This window comes from Typopeltis vanoorti, chromosome 1, assembly GCF_054136105.1.
Source record: "Typopeltis vanoorti isolate ZY-2024b chromosome 1, IOZ_Tvanoo_1.0, whole genome shotgun sequence".
Taxonomy (NCBI): Eukaryota; Metazoa; Arthropoda; class Arachnida; order Uropygi; family Thelyphonidae; genus Typopeltis; species Typopeltis vanoorti.
The window spans coordinates 1,415,025-1,441,884 of record NC_143549.1 but is presented as its reverse complement, the minus strand read 5'-3'; the positions used below and the strand labels follow the sequence as shown (position 1 = coordinate 1,441,884).

Here is a 26,860-nt window from a genome sequence, read left to right as displayed (position 1 = left end):
CTTAGCTTATACATATTTACTTGTTAATATTACATGACTTTCTACTTTAATTCATTGACAATTACTATCTTGATAAACATATGGACTATCTTAACAGTGTTTAGAATTTACACATTTGGTTATTTACATTTTCCTGGGTCTAGTCTAGCTCTGCCTTGGATTTTTCAAGTCTAGCTCTGCCTTGGATTTTTCACAGTGGATGCATTGCGGAAACTGCTATATGTATGCACCGAAGAATCTGAAGGATCTGTGGACTGTTTGGCTAAATGAGAAGAATGAAAACGTCGACTTATGTGAGAAGTGTCAGGATAGACTGGAGCAATTAGGAATGGAAGAAGACATCGGGACCATAGTGGAAGAGCTTTGGCAGGAGTTCGTGAAAATGAAAAGTAACCTTCATCTCCTGCAAGAGGAATTGGAAGTGCTTAGTAAGGAGGTTCTGGAAATTAAAAATAAGTTAAATGTGTTGAATAGAGAAATTATGACTATGAATAGAGAAATTATGGAGTTACTTCAGCTAAAGTAACTGTTCTAGTTACTTTAGCTGAAGTAACTAGAACAGGATTAAGTGAGGGAGAGTTTTTGGTGAATGATGAAGTAATAAATAGTATGGGTGTGATTGGGAGTCAACAGAATGAAAACACAAGAGGTTTAGAAGAAATGAGATATCGTGAAAGGGAGGGAGCAAGTAAAAGAGTATTGAGGGAAAGTAATGAAACTGGAAGAGTCATGCTGAGTAGCGTAGAAAATGAGGCCATGAGTGATGCTTGTTTGGATTTGAATGAAGTTATGAGTGGTACAATATATGGTGATTCTATGATTATGGAGAGCGGTATGTCTGAGGAGTGCTTGTCTGGTGGAACAATAAAGAGAGTGACTTTAGCAATAAAGAGAGAGCATGCAGAAAAGATGATAGTTATGGTGGGTACAAATGACCTGAGTGGTAGTATTAATTGGGTAGCAAAAGATTTAAGAACATTGTTAGATATCGTAAAGAAGAAAAGTGTCAAAGGGAGGATAGTGTGTGTGTGCTGCCTCGTTTTGACAATTATGAGTTAAGTAGACAAGCAATGAATGATATGATTGCAAAGAATGTGCAAAAAAGAGGTCTGGAGTGTGTTTGAAGGCAAAAGACAGCTATGCAAGACATGGAGGGTCATAAGCGATTGAAGAAGTTACCGTTTTCTGAACAAGTTGAAGTAATTAGGCAGGGAAACTAAAATTGAAAAGGTTGAGTTAAGAGGGAGAAACTTATGCAATGAATGCATATTTGTTGATCCTTATTCATGGAATAAATTGCAGAATAGAATATGAGCATAATGACACCAACTAAATGAAAATGAGCTTGAACAGCATTTTTCTATTAGTAATCTGATTTACTGGGTGTCCAAACAGTCTATTTTACATTTTGGTCTAGTTAAAAAAATGCTATATCTATCTATCTATGGACACAAAAAGCACGCTGCTTAGGGCATCCCATCCTAAACTTTCCACCAAACCATTACTTCGACAGCATATGCTGATGATATTACAATTATAACCCGCAAAGAAGAGGATTTCCATAACGTACAAACAGCATACCAACAATATCAAGCAGCCTCAGGAGCCAAACTAAACGCACATAAAACCACAGGACCGTGGTGTGGCAAATGGAAAAACTGAACCGATTCCCCAATGTCTGGTCACTGGTCCGCAGAGGGAAACAAAATACCTGGGGATTTACCTAGGAAACATGCCTTCTTATGTGGATAAGAATTGGGAAACACTAAATAAATGTTTCAAGCAAGTACTAGGAAAGTGGGCAGCAATATGAGCCTCTGCCTCCACAAGAGGGAGAACAATAATTGTTAACCAAATAGCCACCGATGTCCTTTGGCATACAATAAAGATTCTCATGCCACCAGTGCAATTCATCAAACAAATATAGTCAACGATCTATCAATTCATATGGAACAAAACAAATTGGCTCTCCTACTCCAAACTATGTACTTCTCTCAAAAATGGAGGACAGAACTTGACCTCCATTGACAACAAGATAACAACATTACGCACTCGATTTCTTTTTAATACTCTACAACAGGAAATAGCACACAAATGCACCACTGAATATATTTTCACTTCTGCCACTAGAGGTCTCTCTCTCTCCACAACCTTAAGAATGACAACATCGCACGTGCCAGTGAATCTAACAAACTTCTAAAAAGATGCCCTTTGAAGATGGAAGAAGCTAATCCTCCAGCACACAGTGAAGACAACATTCTTTTCCTGAAATCCTCATGGAACCCATCTTCCACAACACAATGGTAAGAAACCCGATCACTCAGAAACAGATTTTCTTTCCTCCATGGAGCTGGCGAGGCGTGAGGATCTTGAGTGATATTCTTTCTCTGAGCCTCACTTGCCGCTTTCCATGATCGCTCGAAAACCTATACAGGAATCAGGCTGAGCAGATACACACTGTAAAGGGTGCTTTTCAAGCCGCTATGCCTGATAGCATAATGGAAGAGCGGCTTAGCCCTCCTAACTCAGAAGATCCGGTGCCTATCTTTCTGATAAAAACTAATAACTCATTGGAGAATCTTACATCCAGCAACACTAACCAAATCTACAGCACTCTAACACAACAGTCGAACCAATGCACTGTATTGGAAAATCCAGCATCATCCCACCAACCACCATTTCAACAGGACCTACCATATCGCACAAGAGCCATCAAACCCAACGCAGATATGGCATCTGCATTGGGTGGCACAATGTATTACTCACTCCAACTATATTACAAAAATTTAACTCAGATGTCTCAGATAACTGCCTGTTCTGCTACCGATCAGGAACAGTCTGGCATATCTACTTGGAATGCCCAATTAATCATTTTGTCTTGGGAAATGCAGCTCTCACCTGTGGTAGTCTTCATACAGAAGAGAAGTATTTCAATCTCGTCCATGCAGAGTCAAATAATCATTCATTCTGCAACTACCTCTTCAGCACTGTATAAGCAGTAATATACAGCTTCTACCTCAGACATACAAGACCAGACAGCACAGCAACTTCACAGAGAGAGGCAGCTGACCAACTCCTTGCAGCCTTCAAACAAAAGATAAGAAGTCGGATCCTACACGAGCATCATCACCACAGGCAAAACAACATCTTAGATCTTTTCCACCAAGACTGGAATCCATGGAATCAACTCCTGGCTGATCAGGGCAACTACATCATAGTCCACTTTCCAGCATAGCAGTGACATCCATCCCCCCCAAAGAAATGTGGGAAGAAAGGTTTATATGCTTAACAATGCGAATATTAACTAGCTGTCACTTTCATATAGATAGATAATATTGTCGTATAATAACTTTATGTTCTTCCACATACATGTCACATTTTATGTTCCTATACAGTATCATGTCAAATAACTGTTAATGACTTTAATTTTTAAAAAAAATGTAATTCACCTTATAACTGATATTTCGATGTAACATACCTCAACAAGAGTATGAGCATGTAACCTCTCTGGCTGACTGCAGAGAACCAAAAACCGGTTAATCCTGTACATAAGATTGCTATGTTTACAATAATAATAAAAAAAAAATCTATCTATCTATACACTCCAAACGACTTTCTAGTATTGACCAAGAACATATAATAATAGCTGGAGACTTTAACTGCACTCTTGACGAAGGAAAAGATAGACTTCAATGTACTGAACATTGTAACTCATTAATAAACCAACTTCAAACACTGTTGAAAGTTTATTTTTCACTAGGTTAGACTATAATAAATTTAGTTTAATCCTTTATCCCAGTGAGAGCAAACAAAGTTTGCGCCTGAAAATATCTGCAGGACTGAATATAGTGCTGTATTATCTTACCTGGGTGAAAAGGTGGCAAACCTTTTGGCAACTCCTATAGGTAAAGATGACCTTGCTACTGCTTCTGCCTGGTATCTCGAACTCTGGGCCTGGCTCCCACTGAAGAGACCTCAATAAAGGTCGAAACTAGTCTGGGTAGTGGCCAATCCCTTGATGCATAACAGTATACATATCCACAAGGAGATGTGTTGTGCATTATGGGAGATACTGGGATAGGAGTGTTGGTAGCTTGCTCCACCTTTGCTACGAGTTGCCTTGGTGGTGCACTACTTACCCAGGTAAGATAGTACAACACTATATTCAGTCCTGAAGATATTTTCAGGCGCAAACTTTGTTTGCTCTCACTGGGATATAGGATTAAACTAAATTTATTATTATCAACTTCAAACACTGGTAAACAATAATGAACTCATTGACGTCTTTCGGCATCAACATCCAGATAAGAAGTCCTACACATGGAGGTCAGCAATCACAGCAACTAATAGGCCACTCTACCGAGCATGACTGGACAGATACTACATTTCCAAACACGCTGTTCCTCTAGTTAGAAACATCTCGCACATTCCTTCCTACATCTCAGATCATTGCTTCACTAAGCTACAACTTTCATTATCTTTGGAAGCATCCAAATCAGGAAGTGCCTATTGGATCTTCAACAGTACCCTCCTGGAAGATCCAGAATACATAACAAACACTCAGGCATTAATAACTAACCTCACTCACTTGAAATGAAAACCTCAATCACTTGAAATGAAACGTTATTTGAGGTGGTGGCCACCAATGAAAACATGGTGGCCACCACCTCAAATAACGAATAAAATCCTTCACGCAGATCTGCAGTCACCAGAAGAATCAACAGAAAAACATTAACATCAGACAACTCGAAGAACAGCTGCAGTATCTACCAGAAGAAAGCCCTGAATATAACTAATCCCTCCAAGCCATGCAAAGACACTAACAAGTATCCACAAAGGGCACCCTACTTAGATCACGACATACACCAAATACATTTCTCAGATGTACCCACAAAATATTTTTTCTCTTTGGAAAAAAAATCCAGGCAGCAAACTGCATCTCTGCTATTAGATTTTAAGATGGCAGTATCACAGAAGATCAAAGTAAAATCACTTCTGAAATCCTACAATACTACAAGAATGCATACAACTCTACAGGAACATCCCTTCATGCCATTCACATAATACTGAAAGAAACAAAAAAAAATCTCTGCAACAGTTCGGAATCACTTAGAAAACCCAATCATTCTAGAGGAACTGAAAACTGCATGCACATCCTTCCCAAAGAATAAATCTCCCGGCCTGGATGGTCTAACAACATAGTTTTTTCGAGTCTCCTGGAATCAACTCAGACCACTTCTGCGTAAAACACTGCAAGAAACCTAACTCAGTGGGCTCCCAGAGTCCGTCACGATCTCAGTAGCACAATTGATACCAAAGAAAGGAGACCACGCAGATATCCAAAACTGGCATCCAATCTCACTAATTAATACAGATTGCAAAATCATTTCCAAAGTTATTTCTAACCGACTAAAGCCAGCACTGCCTGAAGTTATTGGCTGACATCACACTTATTCTGTTCCTGGGAGAACAATACATGATAACCTCCATTTAATAAGAGATCTCATCCACTTTGCAAACAGCCAAAATGAAGACCTAGCACTTGTCAGCCTTGATCGGGAGAACTCTTTCGACAGGGTAGAGCACGAGTACCTTTATGAAGTCCTAAACCCATTCGGCTATGACCCTCTCATCATTCAAACAGTGTGATTATTATACAGAGATGCACTCTTCTGTTTAAAAATTAACAACAGGCTCACCCACACTTTGCCATACTCCAGAGGGATCAAGCAAGGATGTCCTCTCTCTGGACAGTTATACACACTGGCCATAGAACCCTTCTTAAAAAGAGTACACGACACCCTCATCTTCAGACGAACCAGCATAATAGAGCCACATCAAAAAATAACCCTATCAGCATATGCTGATGATGTCACAGTAATAATCCATAATGTCAAAGAAATGACAGTAACCAAGGAAGCACACAGACTAAATGCACAAGCCTCAGGGGACAAATTAAACTCTGCAAAAACCACTGGTTTGTGGTCAGGCAGATGGAAGGCCAGAATTGATTTTCTGATTGAATGTACCTGGTCAAATGAGGGATAAATATATTTAGGTGTACACCTTGGCAACACCAAAATATATAATGCAGTGAACTGGACACAGCTACACAACTGATTAAAACAAGTGCTAGGAAAATGGAACAGCATTCGTTCAATGTCTTCACTTAGAGGAAGAATCCTAATAATCAACCAGATGACTGCAAATGTGCTATGGCATACCCTCACAGTACGAACATCCCCTGAAGACTTTCTCTGTCATATTAAAAAGGCAACAAAACATTTCCTATGGAACAATACTAACTGGACAACATACTCTGAACTCTGCAAGCCACTCAATACGGGAGGTCAAGGCCTGATTTCCCTTGAAAACAAGATCACATCCTTCAGGATAATCCTTCTGCTAAAGACACTTCAGTCCAATCATGCTTATGTAACCACCTTCGATTACATCATGAAATCATCCACCCGAGGACTTACACTTTCAACAATCCTCCAAATGGCCAGTTCTGTACCACCACCTCCTAAACTACCTAATTTTTACAAAGATGCTCTACAGTGGTGGAAAAATACAGAACTTCATCACACACTGACAGGATCAACAGAGTCAGCTGTACTAACAGAACCACTGTTTTCGAATAGAAACATAACAAGCCTCACAACTGGCCAGCCCTTCCTTTTCTCTACATGGAACTGGACAGGAATAAGAATCATAGGGGACCTCCTGATCCAGATGCTAAACTGGAAAACACTAACATGCCTACCATTAAAAAACTCCAAAATTGAAAAGCAATATCAATTGATGCAAGTTGCCATTATAAAAGCCTTCCCAGATATCGCTATGCCTCAGGGAATCCGTATTTCTTCTAGAAACTGCGGGAGCCTACCTTTCATCTTGCATCATCTGAAGCCTCACTTCCAATTCTTCCCTCCAACTACCAGAAAATTTACCACTTCCTCATATCAATGCCTCCAGCTGCTTCCTTTATATATTCATCCTTTACCCTCTTATTTATTAAGCTGCACATGCCACCCAGTTTTCAGTGGGATCTTCCATATAAATCGAGATGTGCCAAACCAGATTCCGACATGCAGTGGAGGCTAAGCTCCACAAATTTCAGCTAAGACAATTGGATCAGTGTCTATTCTGCATAGTTTCAGGCACCTTGGAACACACATATCTAACCTGTCCTGCAAACAAACCGATGATCACCTATGCCCTGAATACAGCCTCTAGCACCTATAACTACGCACACAGCCAAGAAGACTACTGGAATTTAGTCCTTACAGAAGAGAATAAACACAGAATATGCAATTTCCTCTTCATCTTTGCCAAGGCTGTCATTTACAGTTTCTACCTTATGCACACAAGAAATAACCAGCACCCATCCATCACTGAATCGGAACAAACCCTCGTGTAGCTTATGTTGGAAACTACAGGCAAACTTTCACTGGAATTTGATTATCACAAAGAAACAGGAACTGTTGCAAAATTCATAGAGGAGTGGAATCCAACTGGTACCCTTTTCTGGATTGCCGACGACAATACACTTCAGCTGAAAAAATAACTAAAAGTGATAATTAACTGTAATATTGACTATTAGTGAAAAGAAACATCCTGTCTACCACTAAAGTACTTTTTTCCCTCTTTTCTGTTGTATATCTAAAAAGAAAATCCTATTTTTTCTCTGTAATAAACATTCTTATAATATGTAAATAGTTCTTTTTGTTATCTATCTTCCAATGTATATTTTATCAAGTTTAATATAAAAAAAATTTTTAAAAATATCCACTCCAACTATATTACGAAAATTTTACTCAGATGTCTCAGATAACTGCCTGTTCTGCTACCGATCAGGAACAGTCTGGCATATCTACTTTGAATGCCCAGTCAACGCCCATTTAATCAGTTTGTCTCAGGAAACGGCAGCTCTCACCTTTGATAGTCTTCATACAGAAGAGGAGTATTTCAATCTCATCCATGCAGAGTCAAATAATCATTCATTCTGCAGCTACCTCTTTATCACTGTGCAAGCGGTAATATACAATTTCTACCTCAGACATACAAGACCAGACAGCACAGCAACTTCACAGAGAGAGGCAGCTGACCAACTCCTTGCAGCCTTCAAACAAAAGTGAGAAGTCGGATCCTACACGAGCATCACCACCACAGGCAAAACAATACCTTAGATCTTTTCCACCAGGACTGGAATCCACTGAATCAACTTCTGGCTGAGCAGGGCGATTGCATCATAGTCCACTTTCCAGCATAGAAGTGACATTACCCCCCCCCCCCAAAGAAAGGTTTTTGTGCTTAACAGTGCGAATATTAACTAGCTCTCACTTTCATGTAAATAGATAATATTGTCCTGTAGTAACTGTTATGTTTTTCCACATACGTGTCAGATTTTATCTTCTTATACAGTATCATGTCAAATAACTGTTAATGGCTTTAATTAAAAAAAAAAAAAAGTAATTGACCTTATGACTGATATTTTGATGTAACATACCTCAACATGAGTATGAGCAAGTAACCTCTCTCCCTGACTGCAGAGAGAACCAATCCTGTACATAAGATTGCTATGTTTACAATAAAAAAAAAATTCTCTCTCTCTCTGATATATACAGGGTGGTCGGGATAAATTTGACATATTTATAATTAATTATATTTTTCCGTAAGTTACATGTATTAACACACACTTCTCTTCATTTAAAAGTTTGGACCCTTCTTCATTCATATACAAGGTGTCAGAAAGGATGGATAGCTGGAACCCACCTGAATCATGGAAGAGAATAACTTGTATCATGATGATTCGTGCCCGCCATCAAAATAAGGATATTACGACTGCTGCCCAATGCTCCCTGAATACAGTAAAAACAATCAGGCATGAACTAGAGACTTGCAATGGTGACTACGAGGATGTAGCAAGAAGAAAGATCCCTAGCAGACGATCTGATTGCGTTCGTACAGCAGAATTCCTCGCAAATCTGCAGGAACAGGTGTTGAAGAACCCTGGCATTGGAATTCGGGCTTTGTTCGTGGAGTTGCTAACTGTAGTCAAGCCCTGGATAACAAGGGTAGCCAATGGTAGGCCGTATGTATGGCAGCAGGATTCGGCCCCTTGCCACACCTCTGGGAAAAGTCAAAAATGGTTGTCTGAAAATTTCTACGACTTCACCAGTCCAAATGTTTGGCCTCCAAACTCCCCAGACCTTAACCCCATGGATTATTTTGTATGGGGCGCAGTTGAAAAAGACACCAATCGCACTTCCAGTAATACAAAAGCCCAGTTAATGGATAAAATTAAAACAGTTTTTGCGGCCCTTCCCAGGGAGACTGTAGCATCAGCTTGTTCGAGGTTCCGAAGCAGAATTGAAGCTGTGATCGATGCTAATGGTGGTTATTTTGAGTAAATCTTGTTGATAGTATTGTAATTAACTCTGCCTGTAATGTTTTTTTGTCAATTCATTAAATTTAATAGATACAAAGAAGATTTTCTTTTTCCTTACGAAACTGTCAAATTTATCCCGAACACCCTGTATATATATAATGAAATTCCATTTTCAATATTCACTTATAACTTGAAAATAGATTGACCGAATTTGATGATTTCTTCACCAATAGATAGAGAATGTTCCAAATAGTTTATGTGTATTTTCATCAATGCACACCTCCAGATTATGGAGCTGCAATAATTTTTTTTTTTATTTCCCTCAACAATATCTGGCCACTATTTTTTGTCGATTCTTTAGATATTCTTAAATTCTGTTGTTAGATGTTGTGATATTAAGTTGATATTACAGAAGGTTTCTTTGATTGTTTGGAAATTCCCATCAGTTGAAGCTGTCAACTGAACAGTGAGGGATATCAGATCAGATGATCAGAGAATGGGTAGAATAACTGTTTTATTTTCTGGTGACTTTCAACACCACTGCCTGTTATATCCTGCAAAATCAGGATGGACAAAGTGAATGACTACCTTAGAGGGCACAGAGTGAACACTTGTTGCTGAATCTGCTCCTGTTCCAAACTTAAATGTAAGTGATTGCCTTAATATAATCATCTTTAAAATGTGCTCAAATGAATCGGCTCAGTTATCTGAAGAAGTAGACATGTTAATCATCGAAATCGATCCAGTGGTTCCTGTAGAAGTGGTTTTTCAAAATACAAGCTATGAGCTTCAAACTGCAGCAGAAGAAAAAGACCATAGTCACTGATGCCATATAATCCTTCGATCTACGTGCTACGATGACCACCATCCTCACCTAAATGAATACCTATTAATCCTTCTTCATGGTCAACAGCTGAGTCATGTCTGTTGCCAACTGCAAAAGCTGCAAAGGTAAGATAGACAAAACGAAGTACTGCAACGTTCTTTGGAATGTCATGAATATTATCATCCTGTATGTGTAGGTGTAACAATCTAACTTTCGAAAAATGCAAGGACAAGAAATTAAAAGGGAAATGCCAAAGTTGTATTAATACTTCTCCCAAAAATGACCTTAAAACTACAAGTAAACTAAATAGAAGCAGTGATGCATAATGCATTAAACAAAGACGATGGAGAATCTGATGTAAGTGTTTTTCTAAGAAACTTCAGGGATCAGATCTTAGAATACCTAAATGCTATCAAAGTAGAAATTAAAGACAATAACTCTGCGATAAGAAGGGAATTGGAAGTATTATTTAAAGCTGAAGTAAATGAACCGAAGGCATTTCTGGAGTACAGTTTTGCATGCATTCAAGATCTAAAGAACAAAGCTGAACGCAATGAAAAATTAATCAAGGATCTGTGCACTAAAAACACAGAACTAACAAGCAAAAATAAAATCTGAAAGCTCAAATGAACGAACTGAAATGGGAAGTTAATGAAATTCAACAGTGCTCCAGGTTGAACAATATTGAATAAAATGGTCTGCCAGAAGCTCAGAATGAAAACTTGCATACTATAACTGAAAAACTGTTGAATTTACTTGGAGTAAAAAGGGAAGACATCTTGCATACCCACCAGCAGAAAAACAGACATCAAACAAGTTGTTATCCAACTAGAAAGCAAGAATATTAAAAATAAATGGATGACAGAGGCAATGAAACTCAATAAAGCTCAACAATTTGATGAACAGTTAAAACTGGTGCCCTTCTATATAAAGGAACACCTGACTAAAACTCAATAAGCAACTTCTTTATGAAGCAAAACAAAAGAAAGCAAGTAGTGCAGTCAGGTATGTATGGGTAAGAGATGGTAAGCTATTCATGAGAAAGAATGACAACACAAAAGTGATATGGATAAAATCACTGGATGACCTCAGCGAACACAGTCAAAGAAGGAAGTAAATCTAAATGGTACGTATGAATAACTGGAATAATGAAGACCTAAATGGATTTAAGATTCCATATGAATAGCTTAGATTCTGATGCAACTGTAAACTGTAAAAAACTATATAATCCAACCTCCGCTTAGATTCTGATGCAACTGTAAACTGCAAAAAACTATATAATCTAACCGCCGTAAAAAAAAAAAAAAAAAAAAAAAAAAAAAAAAAAAAAAAAAAAAAAAATTGCCACTACTACAAACTCATCCAAGAATTTCAACATATGTTTTGATAATTTAATGTTACTTTTCACAGAAATTGAATCATATATAGATGTACCAGTCTTAAATGAAATATGGATCAAACAACTTGAGGTAGATCGTTATTCTCTCACAAATTATTACATGTATTATGATTGTACAACACCGGGCGACTCGTTGCAAAGTTGGAGCAAGCTAATATCACTCCTATCTCAGTATCTCCCATAATGCAGAACACATCTCCTTTCAACATCTTTCTCTAAATCCAGAGTAATTTAATAAAAAAAGGTGGCACACTGTTTGGCAACTCCTATAGGTAGAGTGACCTATATGACCTTGCTAATGCTTCTGCCTGGTATCCTTTATCCAAGTGTGAGCAAACAAAGTTTGCGCCTGAAAGTATCTTCAGGACTGGGGTAATGTGGTACAACATCAGGGCAACTCGTTGCAAAGGTGGAGCAAGCTACCAACACTCCTGTCTCAGTATCTCCTATAATGCAAAACACATCTCCTTGCGGATATGTCTGATGTTATGCATTAAGGGAAGGGCCACTACCCAGACTAGTTTCGACCTTTATTGAGGTCTCTTCAGTGGGAGCCAGGCCCAAGCTGAGATACCAGGAAGAAGCATTCGCAGGTCATCTCTACCTATAGGAGTTGCCAAATGGTGTGCCACCCTTTTTTAATAAATTACTCTGGATTTAGAGAAAGATGTTGAAAGTTTATTTTTCACTTGGTTAGAGTATAATAAATGTACCACCTTTCCCCAGTCCTGAAGATACTTTCAGGCGCAAACTTTGTTTGCTCACACTTGGATAAAGGATTAAACTAAATTTATTATACTCTAACCAAGTGAAAAATAAACTTACAACATCTTTCTCTAAATCCAGAGTAATTTATTAAAAAAGGGTGGCACACCATTTGGCAACTCCTATAGGTAGAGATGACCTGCGAATGCTTCTACCTGGTATCTCCACTTAGGCCTGGCTCCCACTGAAGAGACCTCAATAAAGGTCGAAACTAGTCTGGGTAGTGGCCCTTCCCTTAATGCATAACATTATACATATCTGCAAGGAGATGTGTTTTGCATTATGAGAGATACTGAGATAGGAGTGCTGTTAGCTTACTCCACCTTTGCAACGAGTCGCCCGGTGTTGTACTACCTTACCCCAGTCCTGAAGATACTTTCAGGTGCAAACTTTGTTTGCTCACACTTGGATAAAGGATTAAACTAAATTTATTATAATCTAACCAAGTGAAAAATAAACTTTCAACATCTTTCTCTAAATCCAGAGTAATTTAATAAAAAAAAAAAAGGTGGCACACCGTTTGGCAACTCCTATAGGTAGAGATGACCTTGCTAATGCTTCTACCTGGTATCTCCACTTAGGCCTGGCTCCCACTGAAGAGACCTCAATAAAGGTCGAAACTAGTCTGGGTAGTGGTCCTTCCCTTAATGCATATACATATCTGCAAGGAGATGTGTTTTGCATTATGGGAGATACTGAGATAGGAGTAATGTTTGTTATGTATTATGATTGTTGCGATTATAATCGTTCAGGTGGATTAATTCTATATGCTAGGAAAAATATTTATAAATTTTATATACTGGAATCAAAAATGCAAAGCACTGAAACTGTAATGATTTACGACACAGCAATGAATATACTTATATTTGCTATATACTTACTTTTGATCATATATTCATAAAAAACAGAATGGCCTATGAGGTATCCTCTGCAATCTCCTTTAGCAAAATAACAGATCACCATTCGATACTGTTGAATCTATCCTTACCTAATAGCGTTGACATGAGCTGTGCAGGTAGTCATAAAAAATTCAAAATTGGCACCAATTATAATAAATTTGAGAACTACACAAAACATTATCAACTGCCTCAAATCACATATTAGACACAAATCAGCTATATGAAGAATTTATCAAAATGATTAAATATGCAGACAGCAAATCGCAATATTACAAAAGTGTTACTATAAAAAAGGATGTTCACACACACTGGATAACAGATGAACTAAAAAATGTGCTAAGGAAAAAAGAGAAACTCTACCATAAGCATAGGAAAAAATCCCTACAATTTAATGATTGAACACAACTACAAAACTTTTGCTAAACACCCAAAGGGAAAAAATAAAGCTGGACATTATTATTATTATTCGTGACACCTCAAAGGAGTCTGAAGACTCATTGTGGGAGGGCACGTACTGTACAACTCTCCGTCTCCACTACTACACAGAACCTCTGCTACCAGTGACCTACATCAATGCCATCTACTGCCCACAACCACCACCACCGCAGCTAATATTTTGTCTGTAAATTGCGTGTGTTCTGAAGGGCCGATTTGTCTGTATGCGGGATGAAAAATCTGAGTTTTCAGGATAAAACACCCTGCTATCTCCATATGAGATCGGCTAGCTCACCTTGAAGAAAAAAGTCCATATAAAGGTCCATTATCTCAGGGGGGGAGGTGATAGTGGATAAGGATCTAAAATTTAGGGGACACATCGCCAAAATTGTGAAGACAACACAAAGACTTCTGGGAATGATGCAGAGGACACTGACATGTAGAAGTAGGGAGATTCTTGTTCCATTGTATAAGGCTTTGATTAGGCCACACATGGACTAATGTGCCCAGATTTGGTCACCGGGTTTTCAGAAGGATGAAGAGATGTTAGAAAGGGTCCAAAGGCGACTGACTAAGGTAGGTAGTTTCTGCCCTCTGGAATGTTGAGTATGAGAAAAGATTGAGAAGATGTAATTTGCAGAGTCTGGTGGAGAGAAGAAGAGGGGAGATATGATAGAGACCTACAAGTTGGTAAGGGGTTGTTATAAGATCAATGGTGGAGAAGTTCTACAGAGAATAGTGGGAGATCGGGGAGAACCAGAGAAATCCCTGGAAACTGTATAAAGAGGGTGTGAGTAGGGGAGTGAGAGGCAGGTTTTTTTTGTGCAGAGTTGTGAATGATTGGAATGCCTTGCCTGAGAGTGTGGTGTCTGCAAGGAGTTTGAGTGTATTTAAGACACGGTATGATGAGATGTGTGTGTGATAAAAGGACCTCCCAGATGAGTCTTTGGCTCCATGAGGTCCTGGGAAATAATAATAATAAAGGTTTCTCCCGTCATGACGAGAATCAAACTTAGGCGTTTTCTAATCGAAGAGCGCAATGTACCGTCATTCTTCCAATTGTGCTATGGAGGCACTTCTCCTATCGAAATTTCTTTCTTGTATAAATGGTAAAAGTAAAGAATGGAGGTTGCTTGATATGATAATAGGTAACACAAAGCAGAAAACATGCAAATTCCCAGAGGGCAGTGACGTCACTGATGTACTTAACAGAATGAACAACTACTTTATAAACTATGGTAGTTGTGATTTTGACCCTGCAGAAAGGACAAAGTACGTGAGTCACCTTCCGTGGATTAAGAATTCCATGTATCTACACAGCACAGCACACGAAGATGAGGTAAAGAGTGTAGTAATCGGATTTAAAAAAAAGGAAAAAACAATAGATGTGACAATATAAATGTCAAAAAACTAAACATTATTATTAAACACAAATTACAGCTGATGGAAGTTTTTTCACTTGGCTATGCTACCAGTTGTATATTTGGTTTAATCCAGGCATGGGCAACCTTTCCTAGTTCGGGGGCCAAATGATCATTCTGTCTCCGAGTCAAGGGCCAAACCAAATTATTAAATAAAATAAATTAATATTGAATGAATTAAAACAAGTTGCTACTTCATATTTCATTTATTTTTAATATAATGCTTTGGTATAAAGCTCTACATAAATGTTATAATATAATGAACGACATAACAATTTAATGTGAAGATTGGTCTTGTACTTCAACTACGAGACTATCAATATTGACATTAATATTACTTAAAGATAATCGCATAGAATTTTCGAGGTTTTCGTCCGTTATTCTTGTCCGAATTTTTGATTTATTGTATTTCATCCTCGAAAAAACTGTTCACACATATATATGTGCAGCTGAAAAGACAAATGATTCTTGAAAAGGCATGTAAATTTGTATATTTGTCTTCTACCAAATAAAATTTATAAAAATCCGTCAAAGCAATGTTGTTAAATTGTGATTTTAGCACTAAATCTGCCTGAAGCTCAATGTTCCATCTGTAAGTTTTCTGGCACATAATTTACATCAGCATCCATGGACGAGCAAATATAGCGAATGTAGAGTCTTTGTTTTTGAAGTCAGCAAACCTTGTATCAAATTGCTCTATTAGCACCTTCAGTTCATCTCCATAACAATTATAAGGGATATTTTTATGGGTTTCTAGAGTAGGAAAATTATAACAATTTTTAGCTCTTATCTGACTTTCCAACAATCTTAGTCTATTACAAAAAGCTTTGACATGTCCATGCAGTTCATGAACCAATTGTCCTTGTTTTTGCAATTTAAGATTTAGTTTGTTTAGGTATCCGGTGATATCTACAAGGAATGCTAAATCACACACCCACTCATCATCTTTTACTTGGTTAATTGTGTTTCCTTTTATGTCCATAAAATCTGCAATGTCTTGTCTCAGATCATAAAATCGTTTTAACATTTTACCTTTACTCAACCACCTCACTTCACAATAATAAGACACATCTTCATAATCCGAAAATAAGTCTGTCAAATACTCCTTAAATTGGTGGTGATGATTAAGTGCACGTGATTTAATAAAGTTAATAGTGGCTACTACAACTTCCATAACATATGTGAATTTAATCGATTTTGCACACAGCTTTTGTTGGTGGATAATGCAGTGAAAATTTGTTAAATTTTCCGGATGGATCTGTAGTTCTATTGCTCTTTCATGAACTATTCCAATAAATCCCTTCTGTGCACCAACCATTGCAGGGGCTCCATCAGTGCATATGCCAGATAGTGAACTCCATTTAAGCCCAAATTTCTCGAAGACTGTGTTGACTGTTTCAAATATATCTTCACCGGTAGTTGTTCCTTTTAATGGCTGAAGCACCAATAATTCTTCTGTGATGTTGAAATCCGCATCAACTCCTCGAATAAATATTGCTAGTTGTGCTGTATCGGAGGCATCGGTGCTGTCATCCAAAGCAATTGAAAATGCTTCCAATCTAGCAATCTTCTCTTTTAAACTTTTTTTGATATCATCAGCCATAATTTCTATCCGTCGGACAACAGTACATCTTGACAAATGAATATTCTCGAAGTCTTTTTTCTTTTCAGGACATATTATACTTGCAACATCCCGCAGACATTCTTTGATAAATTCTCCTTCACCAAATGACTTTGTGGTAAGCGATTTTTTCGCTTACCACAAAACTGGATTTGACAATGCTGTAGTGCTGCGTTCTTTACTTATTGAACATTTGCTGCTGTGTATCCAAGTTCTTCTTCAACTTCTGTATTTCATCTTTTTGTAGTTGTCCATCAATTTTTGGGTGATCCGCATGTCTCGAAGTAAAGTGTCTCTTCAAGTTGTATTCTTTGTTGACGAATACGGATTCATTACACAGCAAACATACAGGCAAATCTTTATTCAGAATAAAATAATAATCCTCTGTCCAGTTGTCTTGAAATTGACGATTCTCTGCATCTACTTTTCTTTTTTTTTTGCAATAACCCCTGACATTGTCCCAAATTTATAAGCGATATTCAGAACTGTCAAACAAAACTGTCTTCTACACCACAGGCACTGAACAGAACACAACATCAACGCAGGCACCGAACAGAACATAACATCAATGCAGGCACTGAACAAAGCACAACACCAATGCAAGTACCGAACTGACATGTGGTATAACACGTTCACACATATTGCTAGTCAAAGTGAGAAAGAGACCTTGGTTGGAGAAAACATTGTGTGTTTTGCGCAAGTCATATGACGTCAGCTTAATGTGGGTTAGTAGAACACACCATGTTTTCTCCCACCATGAATCAGACAAACTTCTCTGAAATAGATTAGTGCCGGATCCAGCCTGTGGGCCAGGGTTGCCCATATGTGGTTTAATCCTTCATCCAATTGTAAGCAAACAAAGTTTGCACCAAAGTATTTTCAGGACTTGGTCAACTCGTGGTAAAGGTGGAGTAAGTTCTTATCACTTGCCTTAGCATCTCCCATAATGCAAAGCACATCTCCTTGTGTACATGTATAATGCTATGCGTTAAGGGAAGGGCTACTACCCAGACCGGTTTCAACCTTTATTGAGGGGGCCAGACTCAGAGGTGGTGATACTAAGGTGGAAGTAATGCAGAAGTCATATCACCATATACCAGTTGCCAAAAGGTGTCAACACCTTATTATTAAAATTCTCTGGATTAGAGATAGTTGATGGAAATTTTTTCACTTGGCTATGCTACCAATTGTATATTTGGTTTAATCCTTCATCCAAGTGTAAGCAAACAAAGTTTGCACCTGAAGTATTTTCAGGACTGGGGCAACTCGTGGTAAAGGTGGAGTAAGTTCTGATTACTTAGTATTATCTGCCTTAGTATTTCCCATAATGCATTAAGGGAAGGGCCACTGCCCAGACCGGTTTCGACCTTTATTGAGGTGTCAATTGGTACAAATCACATTCTTTACAAATATCATTAATAAATCCTTTAAACACAGTAAATTTATAGAACAAAACTGCTTCAATTGTACTGCTATTTAAAGGAGGTAACAGAAAAAATGAAATGAAAAATTACAGACCATTATCTATACTATCCACAATCTCAAAGGTTATTGAAATCCTAATACAAAAATGCTTAAATAGCTATTCAAATATACCATATCCTTTTATGTAACTAATCAGTATGTGTTTAAATCTTGATACAATACCGATAAAACGCTATTGGATTTCTGTAATGGAATAAATGAAGTATTGCACACAGCAGCCGTTTTTCTTGATATATCTAAGGTGTTGAACTGTGTTCATCATGACCTGTTGCTACTGAAAATGTCCAAATACTTAGAGGAATTACTAATGACTGGTTCAGATCCTGTCTGAATAATTGAATAATAGAAAACAATATACCAGCTATGCCACATTTAAAAGCACAACAAAAATAATAAAATATGGAGTCCCACATGGGTCAGTACTAGGACCATCCTATTTTTAATATATGTTAATGATTTATGTAAATACAAACTTTTTGGCAAAATTATATCCTCTGCTAATGATATGACATTAATATACACCAAACAACCCTTGAAGATCTAAAAAATCACATTAATTGTGCTATGTTAAAACTAAATAAATGGTTTATCAATAACGGACTTAAAATTAATACCGATAAAATGAGAAATATGTACTTCACGTTAACAGATAAGCTAGACCACAATATGACATGAAAGGAAATATAATTGTAACTGTAGCTTAATCAAAAAAACAAAATCAGTCAAGTATTTGGGTCTCCATATTGATAGCATTCTGAAGTGAAACTCCCACACCACTTTCTTAACAAATAAGTTTAGGTTCATAATTAACAGAATATATTATGTTAAAAAATTTGTAAATGCATCATTCTTAAGATGCTTATACTATTCCTGGGTAAATTCCTCACTCCAATATGGCATCACCTGTTGGGATGAGATTATTACAACAATCTGCTTCCATTAATATGAATACAAAACAGAATAATTGCAGCTATAAGTACTACTGACTTCACACATTCAACCAACGATCTGTTTGTCATTCATAATATTCTACCACTACAGAAACTATAGCTCTGTGGTTTTGTCTGTTATATTATTATTATTATTATTATTATTATTTCCCAAGACCTCATGGAGTCAAAGACTCATCTGAAAGGGCCTTTTATCACACACACATCTCATCATACCATGTCTTAAACACAAAAGGAATGCTGAAAGTTTTTTGGTATATAATGTAGACTATGGATTATGCTGTTGCCGGAACATGCTGGTAGTACCAAGGCAAACAAAGAAATTTTTCATAAATCCTTCGAATACCTAGCGACAGGCAGCTGCAATAAACTCCCAAATTAAATCAAATCTATAACCTCAGCATATGCATTCAGAAAAAGATTGACAGACTACCTTATGGAACCAGACAATGTTGGCAATTACTTTAAACGTATAGTATAAGAGATCATTATAACTCACATATTATATCCAATTAAGGTGCCAATATACTAACTAGTTCATTCAATTAGAAGACTAATATTAATATATACATCAAATCAAACCGTGTGATGTGATCCCTCATGGATGCAGTCACCAGACTTGCAGTGACTGTTTCAAGTTAATTTAATTCTCTAGTAACCAGTATGGCTATGGCCCTTGGTTACACATAAATACATAAACTAACTTACTTTATCACTAAAACCAGTAACTTATTATAAACTACAAAAACTACGCTAAATGTATTTTACTCTATTTGTATATATAAGAAAACTTTTTATTAACTATAACAAAATAAATAGGCCAAAAATAAGTGTAAGTACCAACAGAAAATGATAGTAATCCTTGAATTGTATTGTATAATATCGTACAACTTGAATTGTATTGTATAATATTGTACATTGAATTGTATAATATAAATATCTTGTATACGTGATGGGAATGATAATAAACTGAAACTGAAAAAAAATCATCACTATGGCATGATATAGAGAAGTTTTCTCTCAAAACCAATATTTGTGTGTTCACCTACATAGCGACTCTAATGCTTCTCAAAATTGGTAAAAATTGGCAGTGGTGAAGTACAGCAAAGAGATGGAAACTGCAGACAAACTGTTGTGCAGTGTCTATCCATCTATTGAGAACATAAAAAAAATCACCTTCTTGGTTCAGGGATAGAGTTATTCTCACACCTTGAAGTGACGTAGTGTCAGTAATGAACAAGTTGGGTCTTAATAGGGTTAATGGATCTGTTAGTGTTTACAAATCAGTAAATGCTCCTTTTGATATTGATGATGCAGTTCATTTTCCCATGGAATTTTTAAAAATTTGCTCAATCCACCTGAATTTTCTGGTCATGAAATTAAATTAAATAGGTGATCCTATTATATTGCTCAAAAATCTGACCTTCCCCCACCCCAAATCTTTGCAATCTGAACTAGGCTTGCTTCAAGCAAAATCATTGAAACCGAATATGATAGAAGCTATGATATTTACAGGTTCTGGTATTGGAGAAATTATCTTTATTCCTTGGATATCCCTCATTCCTTCGCACTATCAATTTGCATTCAAACGGTTACAATTTCCAATACCAGTTTGCTTTATAATGACGATACTACCAATTTTTGAACTACAAAATTGGATTGGCTAACTTCTTTATATTACAATATTACTTCTTTAAGAATTAATCTTAGAAGTGAATACAAGGATTTTATCCATAACAAACTACTCAGACATATATCCACAAATGCTTTTTAAGAGTTGATGCTATATCATAATTGGTTTTAAACCAACGTTTTCTTACTGATTTCTAGCGCTGGCTACGACAAGCAATGTTTGAGAATAGAACCGGAGATCCCAAATGTAATTGTAACATCAAAGTGGATGCAGTGGATAGTGGACAATGCTCGCCACCACCACCAATCGGTAGTATCAGCCCTAATTCTCACAGTGACACAAGTAGTCCATGCATATCACCACCAGAAAGTGAGTTATTTATGTGTATTATGTTATGTATAACACATTAAGATTCACATAAAATAAAATCCATGTACTGATATCAAAGATCCAAATAATACCTATATAATCACAAGATGTATATTTCAGCAGGTCCACTTTGTATAAGTATTTTAAATTGCTTCGTTCTCAGGTATGTACAATAGAATATGTGTATATATATTTGGAGAAATGACAAAATGATCACAGAGGTAAATGTTTCAGACATACTCAATATTATACAAATCAGTTATAATTCATACAAAATTTTGGAATCTGAATCATTTTGATACTTCCTTTTGATGGAATTCTTCAGTGCATACGTTTGGAATATACATCATTGCTTATAATCATTTACTGCTACAACCTTTTTAATATACATCCATACATACATAGTTTATTCACAATATGATACAATGTGAAAAGGAAAAAGAGATTTATATTAAAAATTAAATATTGCAAATTATGGTCTTCCAAGTCTCTCTATCTTGAGCTAACTAGTAGATGTCAGTTGGAGTTTTGCAGTTCAGCCTACTAATGGTTTCACATATGTATTGCCAGAATTGTTTACATGGTCTTCCTCTGCTGCATTTGCCATCTTTTGATTTGTACAGGATGAGGGATTCCAAAAAGGGCGAGACTTCAGGATGTCTGAGTTGATGCCCAAGCCATCTGAGTTGTAGTTTTTTGACTATACTGACAAGTGGTTCTTGCTTAGCCAGATTTAGCACAGCAGAGTTAGTGATGCGTTCCATCCAGATGTATCCAACGATCAATCTGAGACATGTAGTTCCAAAGGAGTTAATTAGATCTGTAGTTTTTTTGGTGCTTATTCAGATTTGAGAACCTTACAAGAAGATGGATCTACTAGTTGCATGGTATAGTCTTATTTTTGTCTTTAATGATACTAATGATGATTTCCAGATGGGGCGGAGTTTGTTACGGAAGACTAGAGCCAGCTGTGTACATTTTCTGATATCATTTTCTGTATTGCTGATGTATGATCCAAGGTATTGAAAGTCCTTTACTCTTTCTAAGGGTTTATTGTTGATATGTAGTATAAAGTTTTCACAACCTATTCAGAATACTTTGGACTTTTGGATGTTGATCTGCAGACTAATAAGTTTAGCCTGTGCCTCTAGTAGACTGAGATGTCTTTGTGCATTTGTTGGTTCTGTATCGATAAGTACAACATCGTCAGCAAAGCTAAGATCTGTTATTTGCATGGTGTGGGTGGATGTTTTAATGTTAAAACCAAGATCTTCTGTGTTGATGGTCCGGAAGATGTAGTCCAAGCATATTAAAAACAAATAAGGTGCTGGTACATCACCTTGCAGGATTCCTGTTGTCACTGGAAATGATTCAGATGTTTCTGTTTTTAAGATTACCGTATCATTGTAATCATTATAAGGCATTGTGATTGCTTGTATGAGTTTTGAGGGTAGACCATAGAACAGTGGTTCTCAAAGGGTGCGCCCTGTGGTATTCCAGAGAAATATGTGTCCAGATATAAAAATAAATATAGTTACTCTATTATAACTTTTCATTACGGATATACCGCTCTTTTTGTCAACACATCATTATTATGTTAATTAACAGTGGTTTTTCTTGCAAAGAGAACAAGAATGTGGTTTATTCTTGTTGTGTATATTACTTATTTTAAAAGTGTTGGAAGTGGATGTTATGTGCATATTACTTATTTTCAGATAAATACACCCAAATAAAATGGATAGATTTCTCAAAAAGAAGCGTGATATTGAAGAATCAGATTCTGGAAGTGAGCAAAAGTTAAGTGCAAGTAAGAAAGCAGAATCGCGGCCTACTCACAAATATAATGAAAGTTATTTAAGCTTTGGTTTCACTTGGACCGGAAGTGAAGATCATCCTTTGCCGCTATGTTTAGTATGTGGATGTAAAATGGCAAATGAATCATTGATTCCTAGTAAATTGAGTAAACATTTTAAAACTATACACTCTAATTTACAAGATAAATCTGTAAGTTTTTTCAAGAGATTGTCTGAACAGCAAACAAAAGCTGCAAATTCTTTTAAAAGTATAATGACTGTTTCTGATAAAGCTCAAATCGCTTCTTATCAAGTCTCAGAACTGATAGCAAAAAATATGAAAGATCATACTTTAGGTGAGTCACTTATTTTGCCTGCATGCAAAAAAATGGTCATGACAATGCTAGGAAATGAAGCAGCAATGAAAATAAGCAAGATTCCTCTGTCCAACGATACAGTTCACAGGCATATTATAGAAATATCTTCTGATATCGAGAAAAATGTATGCAGTAATAAACTTCAGTATATTCAAATTTTGCATTGCGAGTTGATGAGTCAACAGACATTACCAACAAGGCACAACTCTTAGCATTCGTCCATTTTATTAATGAAGATCAAATAGTAAATCAGTTTCTTTTTTTTTGCAAAGAATTAAGTGTGTCTACAAAAGGTGAGGACGTTTTTAACATTTTGAATAGCTATCTTGATAAATGGCAGTTAACATGGAAGTCGTGTGTAGGCATTTGTACAGATGGAGTCCCTTCCATGGTAGGCTGTGTTAAGGGCCTTATATCTTTTGTAAAAAAACAAAATGAGAATGTTATCATAACTCACTGCTTTCTTCATAGGGAGGCCTTGATGGCAAAAACATTGGGAGAAAATTAAGAGAAGTTTTAGATGAAGTTGTTCAGATGGTAAACTTTATTAAAACAAGACCTGTCAAATCGCGTTTATTCGAAAAGCTTTGTATCGATATGGATTCACAACACAGACGGCTGCTTTTACACACTGAGGTGAGGTGGCTGTCAAGGGGGGAAAGTACTTACCTGTGTACACGAGCTACAACTTCTTGCATTTTTTTGAAGAGATGAAACAATTACATTTTTGTAACCTCCTTCGGTGCGAATTTTGGATTGCCAGGTTACAGTATTTGGCCGATATATTTCAGCAGCTCAATATTTTGAATACTAGCATGCAAAGGAAAGAAGAAAATATTCTCACATCCACTGACAAAATGAAAGCATTTCGAAGAAAACTACAGATTTGGAAAAGAAAAGCTGTTGAAGGTAATTTGGAAATGTTTCCATTGGTAAGTAACACTTGCATAAATGAAACACTTCCAATAATAGTTGAACATTTAACAAGTTTAGAAGAAAAATTGAGTTCTTATTTTCCATCGCTTAACACCGAACAATACGTTTGGATTAGAAACCCATTTATGGAAACTTCAAGTGATTTTGGTTTAACATTAACAGAAGAAGAAGAAGAACTGGCAGCTATATCCACTGATCATGGATTGATGATTAAACATAAGGAATTGTCTCTTGAAGCCTTTTGGATTTCTATAAAAGAAGAGTCCGCACGGTTAGCCTAGTGGCTTTGCGCTTCGCAACCATATGCCTGGGGAAGGAGTGTCCTAGGTTCAATTCCCGTCCACGACGTGAGGAGCTTAAGGATCTTCCTCAGCCATAGCCAAGTTAGCCGGTCTTGGGCGTGGGCAGCAGGGTTTTTTCCGCCAGTTTATCTGAGGTTTTTCATCCCGCAAGCAGGCAAACCGGCCCCGTGAACACACAGGTTACAGTCATAAATACTTATGGCAAGGAAGGCAACGGGAAACCACCTTGCTTATAATCATCTCTCCCTAGAATGGTAGCATATAGCTACCCTCCCGCGGCCGTGTGGCAGATGGGAACCAGAAGATAAAAGAAGAATATGTGTCAATATCTAAAAAAGCTTTGAACATTTTACTACAATTTTCAACATCATATTTATGTGAATTAGGATTTTCTACCCTCACCACAATGAAGTGTAAAAAGAGAGGAACTCTTCAATGTATTGACGAGGAAATGAGAGTTTGCCTTTCAAATATATGCCCAAACATTGAGGCAATCGCTAGGACACATCAGGCTCATGTTTCTCATAAACACAAAAATGAATAAACTTAAGGTATGTTTCATTTTTTTTTATCGCATTATTTTTTTTTCTGTAATATTTGACTTAATTATTATAACATATTTCTCAGAAATTTGTATATAGTGTGCCTACAATTATTTGTAGGATTTTAAATGCGCCCCGACTTCAAAAAGTTTGAGAACCACTGCCATAGAAGCTGAGTATTTTAAACATTGCTTTTCTATTAATGGAGTCAAAGGCTTTTTTGAAGTCTATAAAGGTTAAAATGAGTGGTAAGTTTTTATCACATGAACCTTCTATGATTCTTCTGATGCAATGTATCTCTTCTATTGTACATTATTTTTTTAGAAATCTAGCTTGGTTTTTTCTTAAAAGTGGTGTTAAATAAGGTTCTGTTCTATTGAGTATCATTCTATTGTAGATTTTGACTGTGGTTGATAGCAAAGTTGGTTGATAATAAATAAATAAAACTGCTACAACCATTTCATTATTAATCAGAAACTCACATTTTAGCAAATATTACACGATAGTGGAGTTTCTGCAGTCCAGTCAATAAGAAAATGCCATTTAGTTCAAGAGACCTTGGTTCAAATCCAATCCAGACTGCATATACAGTTTTTATAAGGAATTTTCAACTGAATTAGCTGATCTCATATGGATGTGTCAAGGTTTCATCTGTGAAAACAGGCAAACTGGCCCACACATTTCCCTGGTAAACTGGCTTTAGAAACCTTAGCTGTTTGGTAAATCCAAAACAAGAACAATTCCATGATTCTGTGGGTCCCAAGTTTACCCAGATATATGAATAAGATCAGTAACAAATTAATGTCTGAATAAAATAAAATATTTTGGATGTGCAAAAGCTTACAGTATACACTTATGTACTTGCCCAAGTACCCCTCCCCATTTTTTCAGTGATATTTCTCAATAGGAGTTCCATAAAGTGATCAGTGATGCTGTTTCATGTTTGGAGTACTATTATCTACTCTATATATATAAAATGATAAACTTTTTTATGTCACGTTTTGAAACTCAGGGGCAACCCTGAGTGTTGAGTCTTCAAAATTCGAGTCATCAGAATTCAAGGAGAACCGGCCTACCAGTCCGGAACTTGGGGGGGGGGGGTTGTAGGTGCCAGGGGGCATATTCCCCCTCTAGTAAGATATAAGAATAGGGAAAACAGTAAAATCATTTTTTAAAAAAATATAATTTTTTATTATAAATTAAAGATGCCAAGAAATTATATACTTGGTTTAATCCTTTATCCAAGTGTAAGCAAACAAAGTTTGCTCCTGAAGTATTTTCAGGACTGGGACAACTTGTATATAGAAGCTAATGACTTCACATCACTTGCCTTAGTATCCCATAATGCAAAGCACATCTCCTCACAGACATGTATAATACTATGCATTATGGGAAGGGTCACTACCCAGACTGGCTTTGGCCTTTATTGAGATGCTGTTTAAGTAAAGACCTCTCTAAAAATTAGCAGTCGCCCAGACCACTCCCTACGAGTGACTGTCTAACTCAGCATTGTTCCACTCAGTGACAGGCTCACCCGTCACCGAGAAGAACTTCTCAGCGTTGGCTCTACCCAGTAGCAGGCTCACCCCACCACCTTACAGAGCCATAATCTCAGCAGTGGCCCCACTCAGAGACAGGCAAAGACCTACTCCAAGCAGAGCCTCTCATACCTCAAGGAAAGTGACCACTTCTGAGCAAAAACCACTTGGTTAT

General features: G+C 36.9%; 1 protein-coding gene across 8 annotated transcripts in view; it reads left to right on the top strand.

The window, feature by feature from the left end:
- LOC150109749 (histone reader KMT2E-like) overlaps positions 1-26,860 on the top strand; it is a 902,496-nt gene that overhangs the window by 713,228 nt on the left and 162,408 nt on the right. For all 8 annotated transcript variants that reach the window (XM_090407149.1, XM_090406915.1, XM_090406833.1 and 5 more), the window contains one exon: positions 21,026-21,197. In XM_090407149.1, the coding sequence (XP_090263275.1) occupies positions 21,026-21,197 (172 nt within the window). The remainder of the gene's footprint in view (positions 1-21,025; positions 21,198-26,860) is intronic.